The sequence below is a fragment of the Helianthus annuus genome, chromosome 3 (genome assembly GCF_002127325.2).
Source record: "Helianthus annuus cultivar XRQ/B chromosome 3, HanXRQr2.0-SUNRISE, whole genome shotgun sequence".
NCBI classification, from domain to species: domain Eukaryota; kingdom Viridiplantae; phylum Streptophyta; class Magnoliopsida; order Asterales; family Asteraceae; genus Helianthus; species Helianthus annuus.
In genome coordinates this window covers 64833551-64858496 of record NC_035435.2, presented here as the reverse complement: position 1 = coordinate 64858496, position 24946 = coordinate 64833551, and the positions used below count along the sequence as shown (strand labels likewise).

General features: G+C 37.6%; 1 protein-coding gene across 1 annotated transcript; it reads left to right on the top strand.

Annotated features, from left to right (window-relative positions):
* Positions 1-526: 526 nt before the first annotated feature.
* On the top strand, positions 527-2245 carry LOC110931843 (PKS-NRPS hybrid synthetase CHGG_01239-like). Its single transcript, XM_022175216.1, has 2 exons — positions 527-859; positions 1490-2245. Exons 1-2 carry the CDS (start codon positions 527-529, stop codon positions 2243-2245), a joined length of 1089 nt encoding a protein of 362 aa, XP_022030908.1.
* Positions 2246-24946: the final 22701 nt, after the last annotated feature.

Here is a 24946-nt window from a genome sequence, read left to right as displayed (position 1 = left end):
ATAAGGTTATACGGCTCGTATAGAATAAAGTGAACCGACAAAGGCTGTGCCAGCAGCCTTTGTTAGTTCACTTTATTCTATACGGGCCGTATAACCTTATACGACTTGTATCAACCATGTTAGAATAAGATTATAGTGTGGTCGTATATATATTATACGATGATTTTATACGGGTCGTATATACCTATACAACCCGTATACAATGATTTTCGTTTATTTTATTGTTTTATTACTATTTGACGCGACGTATTATTCCTCGATTCACGTGTGAGTAGACGTAAGATTCTCCGATTCGATGTTATATTCCTCGAATCTCGTGCGAGTTATGTGATTAGACGTTAGATTCCTTGATATTCGTGCGAGTTATTTGATTCGACGTTAGATTCCTCGATTCACGTGTTAATCATTTGAAACGATGTAATATTCCATAAAATTCTCTATATAAACGACACTAATTTCATTCATTTTCATTCAACTTCTATTTGTTTCTTCTATTTTTCTCTGTATTCAAATTATTTACGTTATAATGTCGGGTTGGGGTGACTTTTTTAATGTGTTTGAAAACGAGGCGAATCGGGGGAGTTATGATAACAATGAAGATAACAAAGCGGGAATGTTTGATCTGAATGCTCCGTTCGATCCCATTCTTGCGTCTGATGCAGGTCATGATACTTGGGGCTTGGATGCCTTTCAGCCTAATTATGCTGGTTATTATATATCGCAACACCCGGTTAATTTTGAAGCCCCTCCTGTTAGTGTTGGACCGCCAACTGATAGTTCTCATTCTTCTCCCATAAGTTGTGGACCGCCTGAGGGTCCAAATGCTGACCAGGAACGTAGTGAGTTTCAAAACAAGCATGTATAACATTTAATTATACGTTTATTTGTTGTACGTTAACTATTTTAGTGTTTTTACGTTTGATGTTGTTTTTATTAAAATCTTAGATTAGGGTTGCTCAACGGTCGTGTTCGCGGGTTGGTGGGTTCAACCCAACCTGAACCTGAAAATTTTACACAAACCCGAACCCGAAAAATCGTATCATACATAAGAACCCGAACACGACCCGAAGTTTCATGGGTTGACCCGAACACGACCCATTAAACCCGAATTTTTTTATTTTTTTTCTGAAATTAATATATTAAAGTTAAAATTTACTTAAAAAACACAAATATATATATATATATATAATATCATATTTAAATTATAAAATCTATGTTAATTTCTCTTTTTAACTTATAATCATGGCATAAAAATACGCACCCCATTTAATTTATGACGTAAAATATATTGTAAAAAATATAATATAGTATAAATGTGTAACGGGTCAACCCGCCAACCCGACCATATTGACCCAAACCCGACCCGTTAACCCAAACGGGTTTGCAGGTTCAACCTGAAACTGACTCGAACCCATTTATACTAAAACTAAACCGATGGGTTAATCATTTGAGTTAATCATTAATTGACACATATAAGTGTTTTCGTTAGAAATTCGCTAGTATGGATGAATTGGTAGAGTGGTGTAGAGACGTCGGACGCGTAAATGGCTACGCCCTCGTCACCAAACGCACCATCTACGATAAACCCCCTAGCGGTCAGCCGTTAAAAATTTGGCTTACGTGCGATTGTGCCGGCGAGTATAAATCAACAGCCACGGTCAGACGCAGCGGGACCAGGAAAACCGGTTGCAAGTTCCAACTAATCGGGGCATATAAAAAGAGGTTAGGTTATTGGGATCTAAGGGTTGAGGAAGCTAAACATAACCACAAACCATTTTTGTATCCAGAGGGTCATCCGTCCCTAATGAGGCTGACTCCATCGGAAGAGAGGACGGTGGAGAAAATGACGCATCAGAACATAAAACCACGATACATTCTTGCTGCCATTAAAGAACATAAACCCCATAATATCTCAATAAGAAACACCATATACAATGCTCGGGCCAAATTGGGTCGAATGGAACAAGTCGGCGAGACTCCAATGCAGATACTTTTCGACCGGTTGGAGAAGGTTGGGTTTGTTTTTTACCATAGAACATCTCAAAACGGCGAACGGGTCGAGGATGTTTTCTTCATCCACCCGGAGTCGAACATGTTGTGGCGCACCTTCCCGCATGTGTTGCTTATAGACTCCACCTACAAGACGAATCGGTACAAAATGCCGCTAGTCCATATTATCGGTGTTACATCCACGTTGATGTCGTTTTGCATTGCTCATGCGTTCGTAAGCAACGAAAAACAATAAAACTTCACATGGGTTCTACAAGCGAGGGGGAGGGAGGCGATGGAGAGGGAGGCGAGGGAGAGGGAGGCGATCATACTGTCGATCGTTCACAGGTAGCTACGGCGGATTTATAGGGTGATCGCCCGTACGTTCGACGGAGCGTGAGACAGCATGTGATGCCTCCACCGGGGGTGGAGGAGAAAGTCGTTCAGGTGGAGGAGAGACTCGTTCAGGTCGAGTCGAGACTCGGTTAGGTCGAGTCGGATGTAGCTGCAGTCAGAGGGGATTTAGCTGCAGTGACAGGGGATGTACAGTGGATGGTCGAGGCGATTGTGGCTATGCATTCTGGCGCGTCCCTACCTCCACGAGCTGGCGCTGCACCACCACCACCACCGCCGTAGCTGCTTATTGTATTTTTTTTGTTATTTTACGTTTGAAACATTGTAAAACTTTATCTTTTTGTTTGTTTTAGATGTAAAACATTCTCAATATTAATCTTATGTTGTTTGTTTGATAATTGTTGTCGTAGTTTATCATAATCATATCACATATTTATCGTTTTACAAAGTGGAAACTTATTAAACATTATAAATACGTTTAACTACAAACTCGTAACATAATCCGATATATACAATACTATTTTTAAATTTACAAAACTTATTAAACGGTTTCCCGATTGCAATAAAAAATTAACTTTTCTATACATACATATTTATCGTTTTACAAAGTGGAAACTTATTAAAAATAATAAATAAGTTTAACTACAAACTCGTAACATAATCCGATATATACAAAACTATTTTAAAATTTACAAAATTTATTAAACGGTTTCCCGATTGCAACAAATTTTTTTTCTATACGGGCTATACGGGCCGTATAACATTATACGGCTCGTATACAGAGTTCAAAACTAAAAACCCTTATCAAACCTTCGAAACAAAATTATGCAAATATGTATACGGCCCGTATATATCTATACGTCACGTATACATATAAAAACAAAACAACATTCCACCGCATTAAATTTTGCGCATAAACATTCTATACGGCCCGTATAAGTCTATACGGCCCGTATAGACTTAGGGATACGAAAATAAGATTATAGGGGTGTGGAAACAGAACATCCCTTTATATAATAAAACTAGTTTTTTTTTGTTTTTACTATTTTTTGAAAGGCAATATTTTTTCACAATGCTGAAAACCCTTTACATTTAAGGAGAGCTCCAACTCCAAAGTTTTGCCTATTGGACCTAAACCCCAAATCTTTTTTGGTTATTTTTTATATATTAACAAATTTTTAGAATGGGACCTTCTATATTTGATTACTATTTGTTGAAAATTTTAGTGAAAATGAGTTTTTCACTAAATATTTTAGACATCAATAATATTTACATATGTGTTTTATAAATAACTAGGTTATAACCCGGAAATTTTCCGGGTAGGAAAATTTAATTTACAACAAATAAAAATATAAAAATAACATTTTTAACCTCTAAAGTATCATCTTTCCGTTTTCTCCACCATAAATTTTTAATTCGGTTTCATAGACTTTTTCTTGTTGTAAACTTCACATCACTATTATAATATTTCCACTACTTGCTATTGAATTCAATGCAGTAAGTAGTTCCAAAACATTCAAAAATCTGTATAAATTCATTCTAAATGCAGAATTAAAACTTAAAAGCATATCTTGTATCTAGCTGCATACTTGTTCATCCATCATAGTTTTTTTGATCTAATAACATGCAGCACCTCTGTCTCAGAACAGTTTATGACTTAATCCTAAATTTAAGAATGATACACAATTATCACAATCAACATTAAAGAAATTACAACTCTTTTAACAAAGACTTAAAGTTTTGTGAAATAAGCTTAATTTCAATCTATACACATGCCCATTCTAATTCAAATTATGTATCAAATTAAAAACCTGTTAATAACCATATTAATTAAACACAATGCACAACACTTTCATAGGCCTTATAGGTGGTTGTTGAAGAGTAGTTGCAACATGACCCTGCTGCATCACCAGCTATCTGAATAAGAAATATAACTAAAAAGGGTTGTAATTACATAACCAAGCTATCTCAATAAGAAATGTTATTAGAAAATGATAGTAATAACTAGTAAATAATCCTAATCATCCTATATCATTTATCTATTTAATTATACCTTCACATTATGTTTTATATCCAAGTCAAAACACAAAATAATATATTAAAAAAAATTATAAAGCAAGAGAATTTAAGTAATAAAAAGATAGAATTTTGATATTAATTACCTTAGCGTCATCCCTTGTAAGCCAAAGAGAACAACTAATTAACAAAGAAACCTTCTTAGAGCACTCCATCAATTCTGTCACATTAATGATGAATTAAGTTAATTGAAAAAAGGAATGGACTAAACGGGTGAAACACATTAATGGTTTACTTTCAAATTTAAATTAAAATAATGATTGACTTCGAAATTTAAAATCAAACACATTAATGGCAAACTTTCAAATTTCAATTTAAAATAATAATTGACTTCGAAATTGAAAATTTAAAATCAAACACAATAATGGTTTACTTCAAAATTTAAAATTTAAATAATGATTGAGTTCAAAATTTAAAATTTAAAATCTGAAAATCAAATCAATAATATCCAATCCCGTAAATAAAGCAAACTTATTATGAAAGTCTAACCTTGCCAAGCAAAACCAACCGACATGGTACCAATTTCCAGCCACAGCAAGCATATCTCTGTCCAACATAGTTGCAGCCAAAAACTCCGGACCATCCAAAATAAACACCTAACGAATCAAAATAAAAACACATAAACCTTGAATATTACTCACTTTATGACTACTATCCCCCAAAACAAAACTTTGTCAATAAATTATACTAACTTATGCAATGGTAAACCATAAAAATAACAAAATAATTTAGATGATTAGCCTTGCAAAAAAAAAAAACCAAAATCATGAAAGTTTACCTGAATCGTTAATGAAAAAAATCAGACTCAGATTGGGTTACTCAAGCAGATATCAATCACTGGAATCAGATCTGGTATCAAACATAAGAGCACACATGAGTTGATTAACGGAACAAAATGGTGAGGAGAAGAATATACATCAGTGAATCGAATAGAGATCAATTTCCCTTAGGATCCCAGTCAAGATATAGATAAAGAACGATGCAAGATATACCTTTCATTCAACTTCCCATAGGATCCCATTCAAGAGTTCCTTGTAGGAGAAGGAGTCTAAAAGAGGCTCATCACCTAAAATTACAAAACACAATTTGAATTTGATATGCAACTCGAGTACAAAAACAATAGTCGAAGACTCGAAGCATCCCTAAAATTACAAATAATATAGTCAAAGCATCTCATAAAAAAAAATCAAGATTCCAAAGGATTCAATTAATCAAAGTGATAAAAACCATTGATTTATGCAACTAATCACAAGAGAAAAAATTCTGAAATTTTTAATTTTAATTTAAAGTAGTATTACTCCTTTTTCTCTGTTTGTGTTCATCATAATCAACTCAAAATCTTTTATTGATTAATGTTATCAATGGAATAATGATATTAGTAAGAAATTATTCAATCCACTGCATAACAATTAAGAGATAATAATTAATAAAACAGTAAATAAAACCTAAAATCAGCTAAAAAGATATAAAAAATTATAGATTCTAACAAAAGATTAAAGCTTCAAACATCAGTCACATGACAAATAATAAAAAGATTAAAAACAAATTAATAAAACCTAAAAAGCTAATAAAAAACCATTACACAAAATAAACCTAAAAAACCAATCTTCAGATCTAAAAAACTTCACGTCAAACAATAACCTAATGGATTTACAGGCAAATTAAACCTAATCAATAACCAAAAACGCTACACAATCAAAGAGCTAATAAGCCTAAATGCATAAATACAAAATATATGTGAGATTGAAAGGAAAATATTACCAGTAATCAAATCTTGATAGACCAACATAATGATGCTTCTGGAAAACGGTGGAAACAAACAGAGCAAAAAGGGTAGCAAATTGCGAAAGAAAGAGAGAGGGTTTGGGAAGTAGCTAATGCAGATGAAGCCTGTATTCTTATCTTGTAAATAAAAGAATCACTGACCGAAGTAAAAGAATACAAAAAATTGAAGGAGCCCTATGCAGAATAGAGTAAACACAAAATCCAAATACCTGTGAGTTCATCAAAGCACTTATTCTGCAATCCAAATAAAAAAAAACCGGTAAAATAAGTTTGAAATATGCCTTCACATTATGTTTTATATCCAAGTCAAAACACAAAATAATACATTGAAATAAATTATAAAGCAAGAGAATTCAAGTAATAAAAAGATAGAATTTTGATGTTAATTACCTTAGCGCCATCCCTTGTAAGCCGAAGAGAAGAATTAATTAACAAAGAAACCTTCTTAGAGCACTCCATCAATTCTGTCACATTAAAGATGAATTAAGTTAATTGAAAAAAAAAGAATGGACTAAATGGGTAAAACACATTAATGGTTTACTTCCAAATTTAAATTAAAATAATAATTGACTTCGAAATTTAAAATCAAACACATTAATGGCAAACTTTCAAATTTAAATTTAAAATAATAATTGACTTCGAAATTGAAAATTTAAAATCAAACACAATAATGGTTTACTTCGAAATTTAAATTTAAATAATGATTGACTTCAAAATTAAAAATTTGAAAATCAAATCACTAAGGAAGTATACCAAAAATATAGGATCATATTCCCCAATCAACTTTAACAACGAATGAGAGTTGTTTTTAGGATCCATAACTGCAAAGGAAGTAACCACTGTTTAAAAAAAAATATAATGGTAATCTATTTATAGAAACAAAATCTATTTACAGAAATCGAACCCATAATTCTGAATATAAAAATCATCTTTAACAACAGTAATCTGTTTATAGAAACAAAAACAACTTTAAAAATGAAAATAAAGGCATCTTTAAAGAATTAACAACTAACTAAATACAAAAATTATAACTAAATGACTCACGATAAATCATCATCAATAATTTTAAGACATTGACATATGGAAGTTGTTCTCCCCACAATAAGGTTTCAAAATCATATGGTATTTCCTATCAATCGAAACAAAAAAAAAACATATAAGTTGTAATAACTTATTGGGTGCACAAAACTGAAAACTAAAGAAACATACCAAAAATATAGGATTATAGTCCTCAAAATCAACTTTAACAACGAAGGAGCATTGTTTTCAGGATCCATAACTGCAAATGAAGTAACCACTGTTTTAAAAAAAATATAACAGTAATCTATTTATAGAAACAAAGTCTATTTACAGAAACCGAATCATAATTTCGAATACAATAATCATCTTTAACAACACTAATCTATTTATAGAAACAAAAACAACTTTAAAAAGAAATTAAAGACATCTTTAAAGAATTAACAACTAACTAAATACAAAAATTATAACCAAATACAAAAAATTATAACCCACAAAACAAACCATAAGAACTTCAAAAGATAATCACATAAAATTTCAAATTAACGCCTAAAGACAAAAATAAAAAAGAAAGACTATACATATCAAAAAACAAACAACACCAACAAAACTGAACTAACCTGTTTTGGTCGACGAACAATTCGAGTCCGATTGTCACAAAAGATTGAGGGTTTACCATGAGAAAAACAAACCATAAAACATTCAGAACATATGTTATTAATTTTTGAAAAAAAAAATACCGAACAAAAAGGATAAAACCAAACCTACACAAACTTAAAAAAGAGAAAACAACTTTAATATTTAACTAACCTCTGTTGTTTGACGAATGATCGGAGTCCAATTTTATCCAAGATTTAGGGTTCCACATGAAAAACAAAATCAACAAAAATCAGTAACTTCGATAAATGTCGAAGAGATGATTAACGTTCATAGACACTAGATAAATCGGAGAATGTAGATGATGATAACAAAACCTCTGATCTTGATTTTGTTTGCAAAAAAAAAAGATAAATGTTCAATCGCTTGATTAAAGATACACAGTAGATAAACAACAAATTAAAACAACATACCTTCAATTTTTATGATCAGATCTACAAAGTTTAGGACAAAGAAGAATTTAATAGCATTCGAAGCAATCTTTATAAAATCAAGTTTCTATAGAATTGAATAACATAAATAAAGCAGATTTAGGATCGATTGTGTAGATTTACATTTGATTATATTTTATTCTTGATAAAGAAGGAGACTGATGCACTGCATGTCACACCCCGACCGCGTAAAACAACGAAACCGCGGCAGAAACGTCGGGGAGTGTTGTAATAAAATTATTGTTTCACAACCATGGTATTTAAAGTTATGTTTTATTTATAAACAAAAAGGATTACATTGTCTTTAAACGGAAGAACAAGAGTACATAACGTAATTAAACTAGTTCTAGCTTCGTTTTATGTCACTAAGGCACAGGTCCGCCTAAGTGTTTCTTGATCATCCTATGCAACAGCTCCTGAAAACACATGTGAAAATAGGTATGTCAGCATAAAAATGCCCGTGATATACATAGGTTTTGTTAAAATAGGATTCATGACTCAAGTTTAAAGAAATGTTTAATAAAAACTAGCCATGAATCTGGTTAAGTGTTTTATAAATCATACGAAAATGTGATAAGAAATCAGATTATATAAAAGAAAGGTGTATGGTTAATTAAATAACCAAGTAAAATGAGTTGTGTAACATAAACTGTTTGTAAAACAATGTCTTGTGAAAGTAGGTTATTTGTATAAAATGTAATATGTCTAAATTGAAATGGTTTAAATAACGCTACGATATGTAATGTCATAAAAGCACTTATATATAGGAAGTACCAGCGCCGTATCCACCATGCTTTTATCATATTACACACGCCTCGTTACTTAAATCACTTACCCAAACAAACCACCAAAATTGTCTTGTTTAAACCAATTGTCAAATGTTATTGTGTAAACCATGTCTATTGTCAAATGTAAATCATGTAATGTGTAAACAAATGTTAAAAATGTTCATGTCGTAGGATCGTTTTCGGACCCGAACGAGTCTATCAGAAGAGTTTATACTCAAAACAAAAGGCGGAAACAGACGTGATGAGCTCAATTCAGCTAGAATATCACTTAAACTGCCTTTCTGATTGATTAGATGACAAATTACAGTGAGACGACACTTCGGCAGCACTTCGTTACACTGACCGGAAAATCCTAACTGATTTCGCATTGAATGGGTATTTATAGGCTTGTTAATTCCGTTTGAAAGGGTTCAAGCGTTATTAGATTCCAAACGGAATCTAATTCCGCACGGAAATACCTTGACACCTTTCAAGCGGAATTACCTCACTACATGCGAAATTACATTTTCTCGAAATACGTGCCCTGTTCTAACATTCTAAGACAAGACTCGATACAAGACGAAGTCGACAGACGCATGCACTAATAGACTCCCCCTCGAACGTTGACGAGTCTTAAGTGTCGAGACTTCAACATCTTTAGTCTTTATTAGTCTTCGGGCTCTTCTTCGAAGTATCTTACAATGTAAATCATCCTCAAATCTCTCTCTTCTCTTTATAAACACCAACAGACTCCTCTCGAACAAATACTCTCCCTCTCGTATGTTAAATCTTTAACAAATCAGGATCTCAATCTGGCTCTCAAGCTTTCTAATTCTCTTGATCAGATCTCTTAATTCCTTAAGTTCATCAGCATCATCAGCTTGCGTGAACTTTATCTTCAGAATCATAACCTGGCTCAAATCTACTTAGGTATCTTTAGACTTCCCCTTTCGATAAGTTGGGATCGTAGTCTGGCTTTTACAGGATCAAGATCGTGACCTGGCTCACACTTTGCTCAGGATTGAAGCCTGGCTTTCTCTGTTCACAGAATCCTCAGGCATCGGAACCTGGCTTTCTCTAACCATAAGCTCCTCAGGATCGATTAACCCAGCTCTTACTCAAACCTGCACAATCTCTACCTAACTATAAATTTTACAAATTTAAGCTTCCTGTCTACCACTTGTAGAAACAAAATCGACCAAAGAATGATTTTTCATTAAAAAAAAAATTCTGATGACCACTTGCAGACAGAATCTTCCAAAATTTTACTCATTTAAAACAAACTCCCTCTCAAAATAATATTCATCATGTTTAGCACTTGGAATTTTGAAAATCAGCTTTTCAACACCAGTTGTCGAAAATCTTTTTGGATTTTTCAAAAGTTTATGCTAAAACACACTCAAAATCTTTTTGGAATTTTGAATAAAATTGAATGCAGAAAAGAAATATTTACAGAACATATTTTTGTGAGTTTGTGTAAGAGGATCATATCAGTTTTTGAGACAAATCACTAACACCGTTAAGCTTTAAACATTTTAAGTTCTAAACAATTCACCTAGATTGTCAGTATACTTGTCCACTTAAATTTTCACACAAAGTTCAACGGTTTCGAGATACGAGATTAATGTTTTAAGCACTTAAACTTATTCGCGTGTCCCACCACTTGAATATACTCCCGTATCCAGATCCCAATATTCAGTCTTACAGGTGAGTATACCTAGATGATATCTATAAAAGGGTTAAATGCGAAACCGTGAGAGCTCAGGTCAGAACTTCTGTTCAGCAGAGAGATGACGGCTCGACTTTTGGTGTGTTCCCTTTAGAGAATCTTTTCTTCAACAGCACATGATTAGCATTTTTCAATGTTTCATCATTTTTTGTACTAAGGGCGATGCTATATTTCAAGCAAATGCAAAGTATTATACGGGGACTAGGGCATTGCTTCCGCAAAATCAAAAGTCCCGGGATAATACCCCAGATATCACCGAGTATAAAGACCTAGTATCTCAGAAAGAGGGACCTTTCAAACAAGATTTCGGGGGTTACCCATATATCCAAAAAAATGTTCCCCACGAGATAAGTAAGTTTAAAATTTTAGGTTTATATCTTGAAAACAATCTACTAAATGTGCAAAAATCTACTGGCACACCACAGTGAGATTGTTTATCACATATTTGTCTTTTCAAATCTTTAGCGTGTTGTGATAGTCCGCTGATGTACTATCATTTCCTCTTTTATACAACAAAACTCGTTTTGAATTATCATGTTTTTGGACTTTTTCAAATTTTCTGATGTTTTTGGATTTTCTGAAATTTTCTTACTCCCCCTAAAATTCAGAAACATTTAAAGAAAACTTGAAAACAAACTGTACAAGAAAATTGACAACTGATGTGAATTGCTTCAAATCGCCATTCACTTGGCATAAACAATCAGAACTCCCCCTTTTAACAAACTATTTTCCCATTATGATTTCAAAACACTTAAGTTTGTTTTAATCAAAATGGTTTTTCTAGAAAATAAGTTTTGTTGATTTTACCACTTGTAGGTTCGGGGTTCATCATATTGCTTTTCAACCAATTGAATAAAGATTACATCAAGTTCAAATTAATGACCTTGATTAATCATTTCGAAATAACAAACCTCTGTACCACTTGTAGAAAATCAAGTACACCTTAATGTCCCTGATTTACCACTTGTAGGTATGCACAATCAAACCTGTTAGAAAGATGTCGATTCCTGCTCCACTCTAACCAACCTGGGAGCTCCGGCAAGTCAGGTTTTTAATCAAAGAGTATATCCACCCTGTCACACCCCCAAAATCCACCCGCGGAGTACCACCGCTTGGAGGCGTGACATGACCAGGATCAAGCCACCAATCATATAGAACAACGTATATAGTAAAAGTAAATGTCATTAAACCAAACCCATCCATATGAAAGGTGTTCAAAACATAAGTAATAGTTCAACGTTTAGCGGAAGCAAATAAGTAAAAGCCCAATCATAATAAGTATGTAATGTCATACCGTTCAATCATAGCGTTCACGATCCTTGTCCACAACGACTTGCTCCTCCCTGTGCAAGCTCCATATGTACCTAAGGTCCTGCAAGGCATGCAGCAGAGAGTCAACAACTAGTTGAGCGAGTTCACAGAAAGTAAGTTCGTAGCAGTAATTCATATGTTCAATTAGTGGGGGCTTCCCACGTATGTATGTACTAATAGTGGGGGTTTCCCATGATTATATTTATTACTAATGGAGGCTTCCCATGTTTATCCTTACTAGACTATTGTAACCATGTGTTCTTCTTAATCCGAGAACAGGAATACGTACAAGGTCACATAGGTTTTACGTGAGTGCCCTTCCCCGAGGACAGTGGTACGCGTGGGGTTTACGTAGGTTTTACGTAAGTGTACTTCCGACCCAGAAGACAGTAGTAGGTATGAGTTTACGTAGGTTTTACGTAAGTGTCCTCCCGACCCGGGAGACAGTGGTAGATACTAGTTTACGTAGGTTTTACGTAAGTGTCCTGACTAACCTGAGGACGATGGTATATAGTCTAGCAATAGTGTAAGTACTAGTAATTATCCAATTCAAATCTTTCCAACCCAATTCCCAACCCGGGAATCCCATGCCTTGGCTGTGTGAACTCACCTTGGTTTGCTCGGTATGTTATTGCTTCTAGGGTTAATTTGTGTTTAAGACCGTTGCACACGATCTAAGGTACATTGCACATAAATCCGATGTGAGTATTTTACTTTCAATTATGTTTACAACTCTTTGGTGTTCAAACAGTAACATACAGTAACGTATCGCACAATAACATGCAGTATCATTCAGTAACACGTAGCATCATATCAGACAGTATCACATAATCGTATACAGTAGTAAACAGTAGCATGCAGTAGTATGTTGTTCTTCACACGGAGTTCTGAACTTGGCATCAACATAAACTCAGTCTTTTCAAACATTAACAACAGTGAATCATGTGTGCATATATTTAAAGCTCGGACAACACATCATACATATGAAATTTGGTGTTGGGATTGAACCCTAACAGAGGAACAGATAATGTAAAGCCAAAACCGGATCCCATCAGTGGACTTCAAATAAGCAACAGTTTACTCTAATCTCTCCCCTTGACAGTGGTTATCTAACAACTGATAATCTTAAGTGCTGCTCAACTACAACAACTGATAAAACAAACTCTGATGATTACCTAACAACTGCTAAAGACAAACTCTGTTGCTCTATCTACTGCTGTTTCCTAAGTGCTGCTGAAGACTCAAGCACTGCCCTCTCAAAGACTGATCACCTTTGAAGAAAGCATTGAAGACTCAACATCTGTGCTAAGGCTACAATAGTGGAACGTGAAGCAGTAGTTTTCATTTTGTTTTGTATGTTAGTGAATATCAGATGTTACATAACAGTAGTTTGTATAGAACAGTATTTGTAGTTTGTTAGGTCGTTAGATGTCACTATCATGGTGACGTCAGCTGAAGTATATCAGTAGTTTGGTTTGCCTATAAGTATGACAGTACTCTGTACTGTTACACTTGATCGTTTTGAGTGAGTTCTTCTCCTCAATTCATCCTTTCATCTTGGGCAACCAACTCTGGTGTATCAGGCTGAGGGGGAGTTTAGATTGTAAGCTTTTACTGTAATCATTTGCTTTGTATTTCAATCATTTGACTCAATGAAAAGCAATTGTTTATCAATCTCTACTTTCCTTTGTTTGTGTTTACTTTGTTTGCAACTCATTTCCGCTGCACTTATTAGTTTTATGCAAACAAACACGAATCATGACAGCCTCAGATCCTAACAATTGGTATCAGAGCAAAATCTGGGATATGCGATTCTTCAAGAAGAAAATTATAACTATTCTCGGGAAATCTTTAAAGATTTGGTTAATAATGTTGAAAGCAAATCATTTTTACTGTTTCCAAGGTTTTTAAGCTATTATTTTCAAAAGAAATTCAGTAAGGATGATTTGTCTCTAATAAACCAAGGTGAAATAACTGCAATAAACTGTCTAACATCCGAAACATTTTCACGTATGTTAGCACCTTGCAAAACACAAGCAGGGGTACCTGAGCAGATTTTAGCAGCTACCACTGCTCCTCAGGTATCTGCTGCTGAGCCTACTGCTCTAGGTGATCAAAGCAGCAGAACAACTGTTTTGAAACCCACACCTACCAAACCAAAAAGGCCATCCAAAAAGAAAAATCAAAAACCCTCCAAACCAATCAAAACGGCAACTCTGGCAGATGAGATACCAGAGTTAATGCCTGTGCAACACAAATGTCACTAGAAACCACTTCTTTCTTCCTCACAGCAGTTGGTACAAATATCTCAACCCATAACCATAACTCCTCCTACTTCTTCACAAAAAGGACAGGTTGTACACAAAGGGCCACCACATCATGATGCTCTGGATACACTTGTCTCCATCATCCACAGCTCAATGCCCGGAGCAACTCCGCCTTCTAAACCCACCATCACATCCTCAGTTCCACCAAAAACACAACTACTGTTGGATGCAATTGACTTGAACCAGGCACTATCCAGTCCTTCTCAATCACCTGTCAATGAGAATATACCTCAACAAATGACTGAGCCTGCTGTATCATCCATTGCTAACCCACCAACAAAACCTGAGGAGGTTACACCCATTGAGTTACAAGTAACTCTTTGTGGTAATCCAAGTGAAGCAGCCACTACAACTATTGAACCTACAGGTTTACAGTTGGGCAGTGGTTTCATTAATAAGACTTCCTTGAAGGCAATTCCTTACATAGCACCTCTGCCAACCACCAGTGGATTTATATATCCAACTGGCATCATCAAAAGGTTGTCAAGTGTTGAAGGAAGAAGACCCCAGTACCAAGAAAAAGGGGCATCAGTGGTTAGTGTTTGGAATAAATTCCCTACATCTGCCACTGATAAAACCACTGTTAGTGGGAAATCAGATGATCCCATTAAATTGGGTGATGATTTAAAGTACCAGAAATTGACGGATCATGTTGAAAAACTTGAAAACTCTGTTGCAGAGCTCAAACATATGCTCCAGCAGTTGTTATAGGTACAAAAGGTACAATCCACTGTTGTTCCACCTCAAGCACCTGCTCTACAACAAGCACCTGCTACAAATGAGCTCTGGAATCTCTTTCAACCTTATCTCCATCATCAGGCACAACTGGCAGATCAGCAACATGAAAAACATGTTCAACAGCTGAGAAATGCTATGGAGTCTAGGTTCAAAGACACTCAGGCTGATCTAAAGGCTCTCAAAACTCAGATCCTGCACACCACTGGCACTGCTCCTCCACCAGTATTTTTCATTGATCAACTCCCTGAAGATAATGCCAAAAAGGGGGAGAAAATTCAAGAATGGAAAAGAAAGGGAATAACTGATGGTCTTTACCTTGCACCAGAAAATTCAAATATGACCAAGCAGATCCCTTTACCAGATGGTAGTAAGAAAATTGATGAGACTACAAATGCACTTGCAGAAGCACTTGCATGTGTAAAAAGGGATAGAGAGGCCAAAAAAAAAGCCAAGGTGGATTATCCGGATCAGGGTACTTCAGGGTCAAGAGATGATGAAAATCTTTTTGATGAAAAGAAGAAGTCTACTAGAAAAGTAAGGCTACCCAAATCCATTCCGGTCAGGCGTTCAAAGTCTGTTAAAAAACCACCTCCCAAAACAAGTGTTGTAACCTCTGTTGTATCAGCTGCTGTTGGTACCTCAGTAGTTTCAACATCTGCTCCCACTTCAACACACACCACCTCAACACACACAACATCCACTGCTTTACCACCATCACCACCTAAATCACAATCACCTCCTGTCAAAAGGCAGAAGACAGCAGATGTTAAAACATCTGTTGTAAAGACAACAGTGGTTGGAACACCAGTTGTTTCAACAGCTGTTAGTCTATCACAAACCACTGCCACTACAACCATCTTTCCATCCAAAACATCATCAGTCCCTCCTCAAATAAAGAGGAGGAGGCTAACTCCTAAAGATGATGTCACTTCACCACCCCAAACATCTTCAAAATCTTTAGCTCTTGTCAATATACCAAAACCAGTTCCACTTTCTTCTGTTCCAATGCACAAACCTTTACCTCCTGCAGGTGTTCAATTTCCTCTTGAACTAGAAGCTGTCAGAGAAGAGATAAAATCCTTCTATACTGAGGATGACCCTGCCAAAAGGAGTTTGCCCTCAATCAAAGGATATCCATGGCCCAAAAACATTGATGAATATTTGAAAATAAAGACCAAACAAGCAGAGGATATCTCACAGAGAAACTCACAAGGGAAATCTGACAAAGAAGTTTCAAGATACTACCAATATCTGCTTACACAAGTCAACTCCCTGGAACGTTTTGCAAAGAATGTTAGTCAAAAAATTTCTGAAAGAGCAGCTGAAACTCTGAAGAAAGACTACATTGAAAGCATCATGTTTTACAAGAAATACAAAGGAGAGAGACACATGTACAAAGAGTGGATTGTCCCAGAGCTTGAAGCTTAATCAGCCAGAATTCAAGTTATGATAAAAAGGAATGTCACTCACACTCCTCCTGATTGGGCAAAGTTCAAAAGGAATGTACCTGAAAAGCAGTTGGAACTAAAAAGAATGAAAGAAGAATTGGTTGTTGCTGAATTTGGCACCAAAAGACAAGTTGCTAGATGGAAAGAAGATGTGGTCAGGTCAACCTACAAAAGGTTGGAGGAATTGAGGAAGAAAGACCCAAAAATCCCTCAAAAACCTGACTATCCTGAAGCAGCGGTTTCAAAAGAACCATCACAGCACGCAAATCAAGTAAAAATGTTGACCAACATGGTGGAATCTCGGTTCAAAGACACTCAAGCAGACATCAAGGCTATAAAGGCCAGCATACAACAGAATGCTCAAAGTGAGAAAGCTCCTTCTGCCATTTTCTTCATGGACACACCCCTGGCAGATAATGCCAAAAAGGGGGAGAAAACCAGGTTGAAAAAGAAAGGTTTAGAAGATGGGGTGTACATTGAACCAGAGAAACCCAAAACCTCACAAACTTCAACAGCTGATACAGCAGTAGTTACAAAAACTGCTGTCAGTAGCCAAACAGCTGCCATCTCATCAACACACAAACCTTCAACACACACCACCTCATCACACACCACCTCATCACACACCATCACAACTACTGTTCCACCACCACCTGTGTCTATAACACAAAAACCACCACTATCATCATCTACAACCACATCACCACCACTGCCTCCTGCCATAAAGCAGAAGACAGCAGATGTTACAACATCTACTGTAGTGACAACAGTGATTGAAGCACCAGTTGTTTCAACCACTGTTAGTCAATCACAATCACAAACCACTGATCCACCCAAAACATCATCAGTCTCCTCTTCAAAAAGAAGAAAGGTTTTCATTCCTGATGATGAGTCACCACCACCATCACCACCTTCAAATATCATTTCCCATTCTCCATCCCCTGCTCAAAGCAGAAGACAACTACTGATACATCAGTAATTGTAATGACAACAGCAGTTGAGACATCAGTTGTTTCAACCACTGTTAGTCAGACATCCACAACTGCCTTAATTCTTCCTATATCTCTTCCCATATCACAACCACAGCTCTTAAAAAGAAAAAGAAAGCCAATTACTGCCGATGAAGGGATACATGATCCAAATGCTGAAAAATATCCACTAGAGCTTGATGCCATCAAAAATGAGATGAGACAGTTTTATACAGAAGCAGACCCATCAAAAAGAAAATTCTCCTCACTCATCGGCTATATAGCTCCAGAAGATATAAATGATTATCTCAAGATAAAGGCAAGGCAAGCTAAAGTTAAAGCCAAGGTTGACAGTGAGAAAGAAAAACTAAGCGAAGAAGGCATTGCGAATAGACTGGAGTTCTACCTTGCAAAGGTTAAGCAGATGGAAGAATATGCACAAGAGCTAGACAAAGAAAAGGCTGATCAAAAGAAGAGATTGAGAGAACAGCTTCTAGCCTTCATCATGAAAGAAAAGTTCTATCCAGCTGAAGAATCCCAGTTTAAAGAATGGCCATTAGTAGCTTTGAAGCATGAGGCTGAAAGGATCCAAAAGGTCAAAAATGATCCCTCAAAAAGGAAAACTGCTCCAAACTGGAGTAAGTACAAAAGACTCATTGCTGATCTCACTGCTGAGTATAAAAGGAAGAAAAGGGAGTTGGTGGATGCTAAGATAGGCACTGCTGAAGCCATATCAAAATGGTCTAGGCAACAAACTGATGAAGCTTATGAAAGACTTGAGAAGCAGAGGATGAAAGCCTCTAACCCTCCCAAAAGGTCTGACTACAAAAAGCTTCAAGAACAAATCAAACTTTTCGAAACACAGATCAGCACAGCAGAAGATTTTATCACAAAGCTGAGTAAAGAAAAGAAGGAAATGCTGTCTGATGGAGTAGATAAGAACAAAGAAGCTGAACAGATTGAAGAAGCTATGAAGAAAATAGCTTCAGATAAAGAAAGATTGGCTAAACTACAAGTCCTTGCCAAAAGGTTAAAGTAGTAAGCCAAAAGTCGTCAGCAGGCATCACAAACAGTGAGCTGATTGACAAAGAAGTTGAAGCAGATATAGCTGAAGCCAACAAGATCATTGATCAAGCATTCATACGAGTGTCTGAAGCTCATGATGCTGCTCTTCACTTCTTCAGGCCAATCACTTCAAGTTCATCAGATAATAAATCTCTCCCAAGAAACCCATTGAGTTCAAATATACTAAAGTGGATATCTGATCAAAAGACCCACGTATTGACTTTGCTCAGATTCAATGGTGAAGTGAAGCATATATCAAGGAATCAGGCACTAGGCCTAAGTGCTGAAGATCTACAGGATCTCCTTGAGCTTACACTGTGCAGGGATGAGGATGATACAAGTTCCAAGGATTTTGAGGAAGAATTTAAAAGAAAAGCAAAGGAACTTCTGATGAAGAATAAAGGTCCTGAATAAGGAAGGGTTTTGGCATTATCTGTTCCAAGGGGAGATTGTTGGGATTGAACCCTAACAGAGGAACAGATAATGTAAAACCAAAACCGGATCCCATCAGTGGACTTCAAATAAGCAGCAGTTTACTCTAATCTCTCCCCTTGACAGTGGTTATCTAACAACTGATAATCTTAAGTGCTGCTCAACTACAACAACTGATAAACCAAACTCTGATGATTACCTAACAACTGCTAAAGACAAACTCTGTTGCTCTATCTACTGCTGTTTCCTAAGTGCTGCTGAAGACTCAAGCACTGCCCTCTCAAAGATTGATCACCTTTGAAGAAAGCATTGAAGACTCAACATCTGTGCTAAGGCTACAACAGTGGAACGTGAAGCAGTAGTTTTCATTTTGTGTATGTTAGTGAATATCAGATGTTACATAACAGTAGTTTGTATAGAACAGTATTTGTAGTTTGTTAGGTCGTTAGATGTCACTATCATGGTGACGTCAGCTGAAGTATATCAGTAGTTTGGTTTGCCTATAAGTATGACAGTACTCTGTACTGTTACACTTGATCGTTTTGAGTGAGTTCTTCTCCTCAATTCATCCTTTCATCTTGGGCAACCAACTCTGGTGTATCAGGCTGAGGGGGAGTTTAGATTGTAAGCTTTTACTGTAATCATTTGCTTTGTATTTCAATCATTTGACTCAATGAAAAGCAATTGTTTATCAATCTCTACTTTCCTTTGTTTGTGTTTACTTTGTTTGCAACTCATTTCCGCTGCACTTATTAGTTTAATGCAAACAAACACGAATCATGACAGCCTCAGATCCTAACATTTGGACACATATACATCATTCAAACCTTAATAGATTCAATCATCAATTAACATACAACTCATGGCCTCATATTAATCATACACAAAGTCAGACAGGGTCTTGCCCTTCTTAAAAGCTCGGACAAGAAGTGAGGGGGGGGGGTTTCCCTGTTCAAAAAGTCAGACCAAAGGTCCCTAGGCACAAACTCGGACAAGGGGGGTGGTTAAAAGTCGGACAGGGGTTGGGGCCAAGAAACTCGGACCAAACATGTGTCACAAGGTCGGACTGGGGAGTGGGGGTTAAAACTCGGACCCCCATGTCTTCTTGTCAAAACTCGGACGGCCCACAACCAAGGAACTCGGACCCTTATGCATCTTATAAAACTCGAACAGTGTGTGCAAAGGTCAGACAGGGTCCGACCCTTCTAAAACTCGGACCAACTTCCTAATTATGTAAACTTCGGACCATTTTGCATCATAAAGAAAAGATCGGACTATATATAATACAATTTAAAAGTCGGAACCTTGTTGTTTATCTAAGAAACTTCGGACTTAAAATCCTTGTCATGCACAGGAATATAAAACGAATAAAGTAACAGTTACGTTCTTTGTTTTTCACGATCTGAAAACCCTAAATCGCACCTTTAGCAGAGCAGGAATCAATTATCAGTCAATCATTCTAACATGTCTTGTGTCTTAACATCAGGCAATTGATCATACACTAATCAACATCATTATCACAATAATCAGAATCCAAAACAACAATCACAGAACATCATATGAAAGCTAGGGTTTTCATGAACACATAATCAAGAATCAAGAACAACAACAAATCATTAATAATTACCTTGGATTGGTTCTAGACAGAAAGAGGATAATCAAGAGTGATTAAGAACTTGTGATGATGATGATTAATTTCCAGAGAGAACCAGAGAGAATGAAAGTACGTGCTTGAATTTCTTGGGTGATGATTAGTGAATGATTAGGGTTAAGAATTATATAAGTTTCACTATTAGCACTAAGCACCCCTAAGAGTTATATTTTACAATAGCACACCATCTCAAACAGTTTCACAGTTTCACCACCAAGTTTATGCATTTAACAAATCTTTCATAATTAGCACATAACCATGCTCAAATACAATACACTTCATTGTATTAAAACGTTACAGTTTTACAGCAAACTAGTTGTGCAAATAAATAACTAAACAAACAATGAACATGCAATAAATGCGAAATAGGAATCTTGGAAATTCGAGTTGTCACATTATCCCCAACTTGAAAGAAATTTCGTCCCGAAATTTAGCATGCGGTTACTGAGGAAGCTAGGTGAGTTGTATCGTTTACTGATTTTCCTGGGGTGTCACATCATCCCCCCGTTGGTTTGGAATTTCGTCCCGAAATTCTGTAGTAGTAGCTTCAGCCTCAGTAGTGGTTGTACTGTTCGCGAATAACTGGGGATATTTTTCTTTCATTCGATCTTCGCGTTCCCAGGTGTACTCTGGGCCACGACGGGAGTTCCAACGAACTCGAACAAGAGGGATTCTCTTGTGCTTGAGGACCTTAACATCCCGGTCCGTGATTTCAACTGGTTCCTCGACGAACTGCAACCGCTCGTCGATAGTGAGTTCCTTAAGAGGAACTATGAGGGTCTCATCTGACAGACACTTCTTCAGATTCGACACATGGAATACGTTGTGAACTGCACCGAGTTCAGCTGGTAGGTTTAGTCTGTAGGCTACTTTGCCTATTCTTTCAGTGATTTCGAACGGTCCAACGTACCGCGGATTGAGTTTGCCCCGCTTGCCAAAACGAACCACACCCTTCCAGGGTGAGACTTTAAGTAAAACCCGGTCCTCGACCTGAAATTCCAATGGCTTCCTACGCTTATCCGCGTAGCTTTTCTGGCGGTCGCGAGCTGCCGCCATGCGTTGTCGTATTTGTGCAATCCGTTCAGTAGCGTCAACTACCATTTCTGAGCCTGTAATCTGACTATCCCCCACCTCTGCCCAACAGAGAGGTGACCGGCATTTACGTCCGTACAATGCCTCGAATGGAGCGGCTTGTATGCTGGTGTGGTAACTGTTATTGTACGAAAACTCCACTAACGGGAGATGTTTTTCCCAGCTGTTGCCGAAATTGATAACACACGCCCGAAGCATGTCTTCTAGAGTTTGGATCGTGCGCTCAGACTTCCCATCCGTCTGAGGGTGGTAAGCTGTGCTCATGTCTAATCGAGAGCCAAAAGCTTTATGCATTGCTTGCCATAGTTCTGAAGTGAATCGTGCATCGCGATCCGAAATGATAGAGGTGGGTACTCCGTGCCTTGAAACAACTTCTTTCAAGTAGATGTCTGCTAATGTAGAGAACTTATCCGTTTCTTTGATAGCCAAGAAATGAGCAGACTTTGTGAGTCGATCTACGATCACCCAAATAGTATCATTCCCACGCTGGGATCTAGGCAGGCCAGTAACAAAATCCATGGAAATTTCTTCCCATTTCCACTGCGGTATCTTTGGTTGCTGAAGTAGGCCTGAGGGTTTCTGGTACTCTGTCTTTACTCTCGCACAAGTCAAACATTTGCCGACGTAAGTTGCAATGTGGGTCTTCATGCTAGGCCACCAATATGTTGTTCTGATGTCGTGGTACATTTTATCCGAACCTGGATGTACCGAGTAGCGAGACTTATGAGCTTCATCCATCACAAGTTCTCGTAAACCGCCGTATAGTGGTACCCAAATACGCCCTGTTAAATAGTAGGCGCCGTCTTCCCTTTGTTCTAATCGTTGCCTTGAGCCGTGTAAGGCTTCAGCCCTGACGTTTTCTGGTTTCAATGCTTCCACCTGAGCATCTCGTATCTGTGCAGGAAGATCAGACTGAATAGTGAGCTGCAAAGCTCGTACACGCCTAGGTAGAGTGTCTTTTCGGCTGAGAGCGTCAGCCACAACATTGGCTTTGCCTGGATGGTATTTGATGGCGCATTCGTAATCGTTAAGTAACTCGACCCATCGTCGTTGACGCATGTTCAATTCCTTCTGCTTGAAAATATGCTCGAGACTCCTGTGATCGGTGTAAATAGTGCACTTGGTACCGTACAGGTAGTGTCGCCATATCTTAAGCGCAAAAACAACAGCTCCCAGCTCTAAATCGTGCGTCGTGTAGTTCCGTTCATGAACTTTGAGTTGCCGCGAAGCGTAGGCAATAACTTTATCACGCTGCATCAATACACAACCAAGCCCCTGTATCGATGCGTTACAATAGACCACAAAATCATCCGTGCCTTCTGGCAATGAGAGAATAGGCGCGCTGCAAAGCCTATCCTTTAAGTACTGAAAAGCAGTTTCCTGGGAATTACCCCAACGATAGGTGACACCCTTCTGTGTCAATAGAGTAAGCGGCTGAGCGATCTTTGAGAAGTCTTTAATAAATCGTCTGTAATAACCTGCCAAACCCAAGAATTGGCGTATCTCTGTTGGTGTGCGAGGCGCTGGCCAATTCCTAATTGAATCTACCTTGGATGGATCGACATGAATCCCATCCCTGTTCACCACATGGCCTAGAAATGGACTTCACGAAGCCAGAAGTCACATTTTGAAAACTTTGCGTACAGTTGCTCCTTTCGAAGAAGTTCCAAGATAAGACGTAAGTGCTGCTCGTGCTCCTCCTGACTCTTGGAGTAGATCAGAATGTCGTCGATGAATACTATGACGAACTTGTCTAGATAGGGTTTGCACACCCGGTTCATAAGATCCATGAAAACTGCAGGTGCGTTCGTAAGCCCAAATGGCATGACTAGAAACTCGTAGTGACCGTAGCGAGTTCTAAATGTTGTCTTAGAGACGTCCTCATCCCGGACTCTCAGCTGATGGTAACCTGACCTTAGATCAATCTTGGAGTAGTAACTCGACCCTTGCAACTGGTCGAATAAGTCGTCAATACGAGGAAGAGGATAGCGGTTCTTCACTGTGACCTTGTTCAGTTCGCGGTAATCAATGCACATCCTGAAAGTGCCATCCTTCTTTTTCACGAATAATACTGGAGCTCCCCAAGGCGAAGAGCTTGGACGAATGAAACCCTTATCCAAGAGCTCTTGTAGTTGCTTTGACAGTTCCTCCAGTTCAGTTGGAGCTAAACGATACGGTGCGCGAGCTATAGGTGCTGCTCCTGGAGCTAGCTCGACTTGAAACTCGACCTGGCGATGAGGCGGTAGACCAGGTAAATCTTCAGGAAACACTTGAGGAAATTCGCGTACAACTGGAATATCCTCTATCCTTTTCTCTTTCGAAGCTGCATCAGTAACTAGTGCCAAGATAGCCGTATGACCCTTTCGTAAACATTTCTGAGCCTTCAAGAAAGAGATGATGCCAACCACAACACCACTCTTGTCGCATTGAACTTCGAGAGGTTCCTTACCCGAACGAGGAAGACGAATGATCTTCTCCTTACATAGGATCTCTGCCTGCTGCTTGGATAACCAATCCATGCCGATGACGATGTCAAAACTACCCAGAACTATAGGAATGAGGTCGATGGAGAAAGTCTGACCAGCGAGGATAAGATTACAACCTTGAACTATATGTGTTGCTTCTAGACTTTTACCATTAGCTAACTCTACGACATGTTTGGTGTTTAGGAGAGTTGGTGCACGTTTTAACATTTGGCTAACTTTCAATGACACGTAACTTGTATCCGCACCCGAATCAAACAATACAGTAACATAAAAGTCGTCAAGAAGAAACTTACCCATGACTACGTTGGGATCATTTCTCGCTTCTCCCTGCCCCAGCACAAATACTCGTCCCCTAGCTTCGTTGCCGTTGTTGTTCCCACCATTGTTATTGTTGTTGCCATTTCCCTGATTGTTGTTATTGTTGCAATTCTGGTTCTGGTTCAACTGTGGGCAATCACGCTTGAAATGACCTTCATCCCCACACTGAAAACATCCCCGGTTGCCCCGTTGTTGCTGCTGCTACGGGTTTTGTGGAGCTGGTAATTGCAGTTGCTGGTTCTGATTCGCAGGCCGTGGACTCCTACAGTCTTTGGCCTCGTGACCCATCTTGAGACACCTTTGGC

Bases quoted from the DNA above. Each gene is read 5' to 3' on its own strand.
- LOC110931843 (XM_022175216.1), top strand. From the start codon at position 527: ATGTCGGGTTGGGGTGACTTTTTTAATGTGTTTGAAAACGAGGCGAAT. The intron at 860-1,489 runs GTATAACATTTA...TGTTTTCGTTAG, and splicing joins GTGAGTTTCAAAACAAGCAT to AAATTCGCTAGTATGGATGA.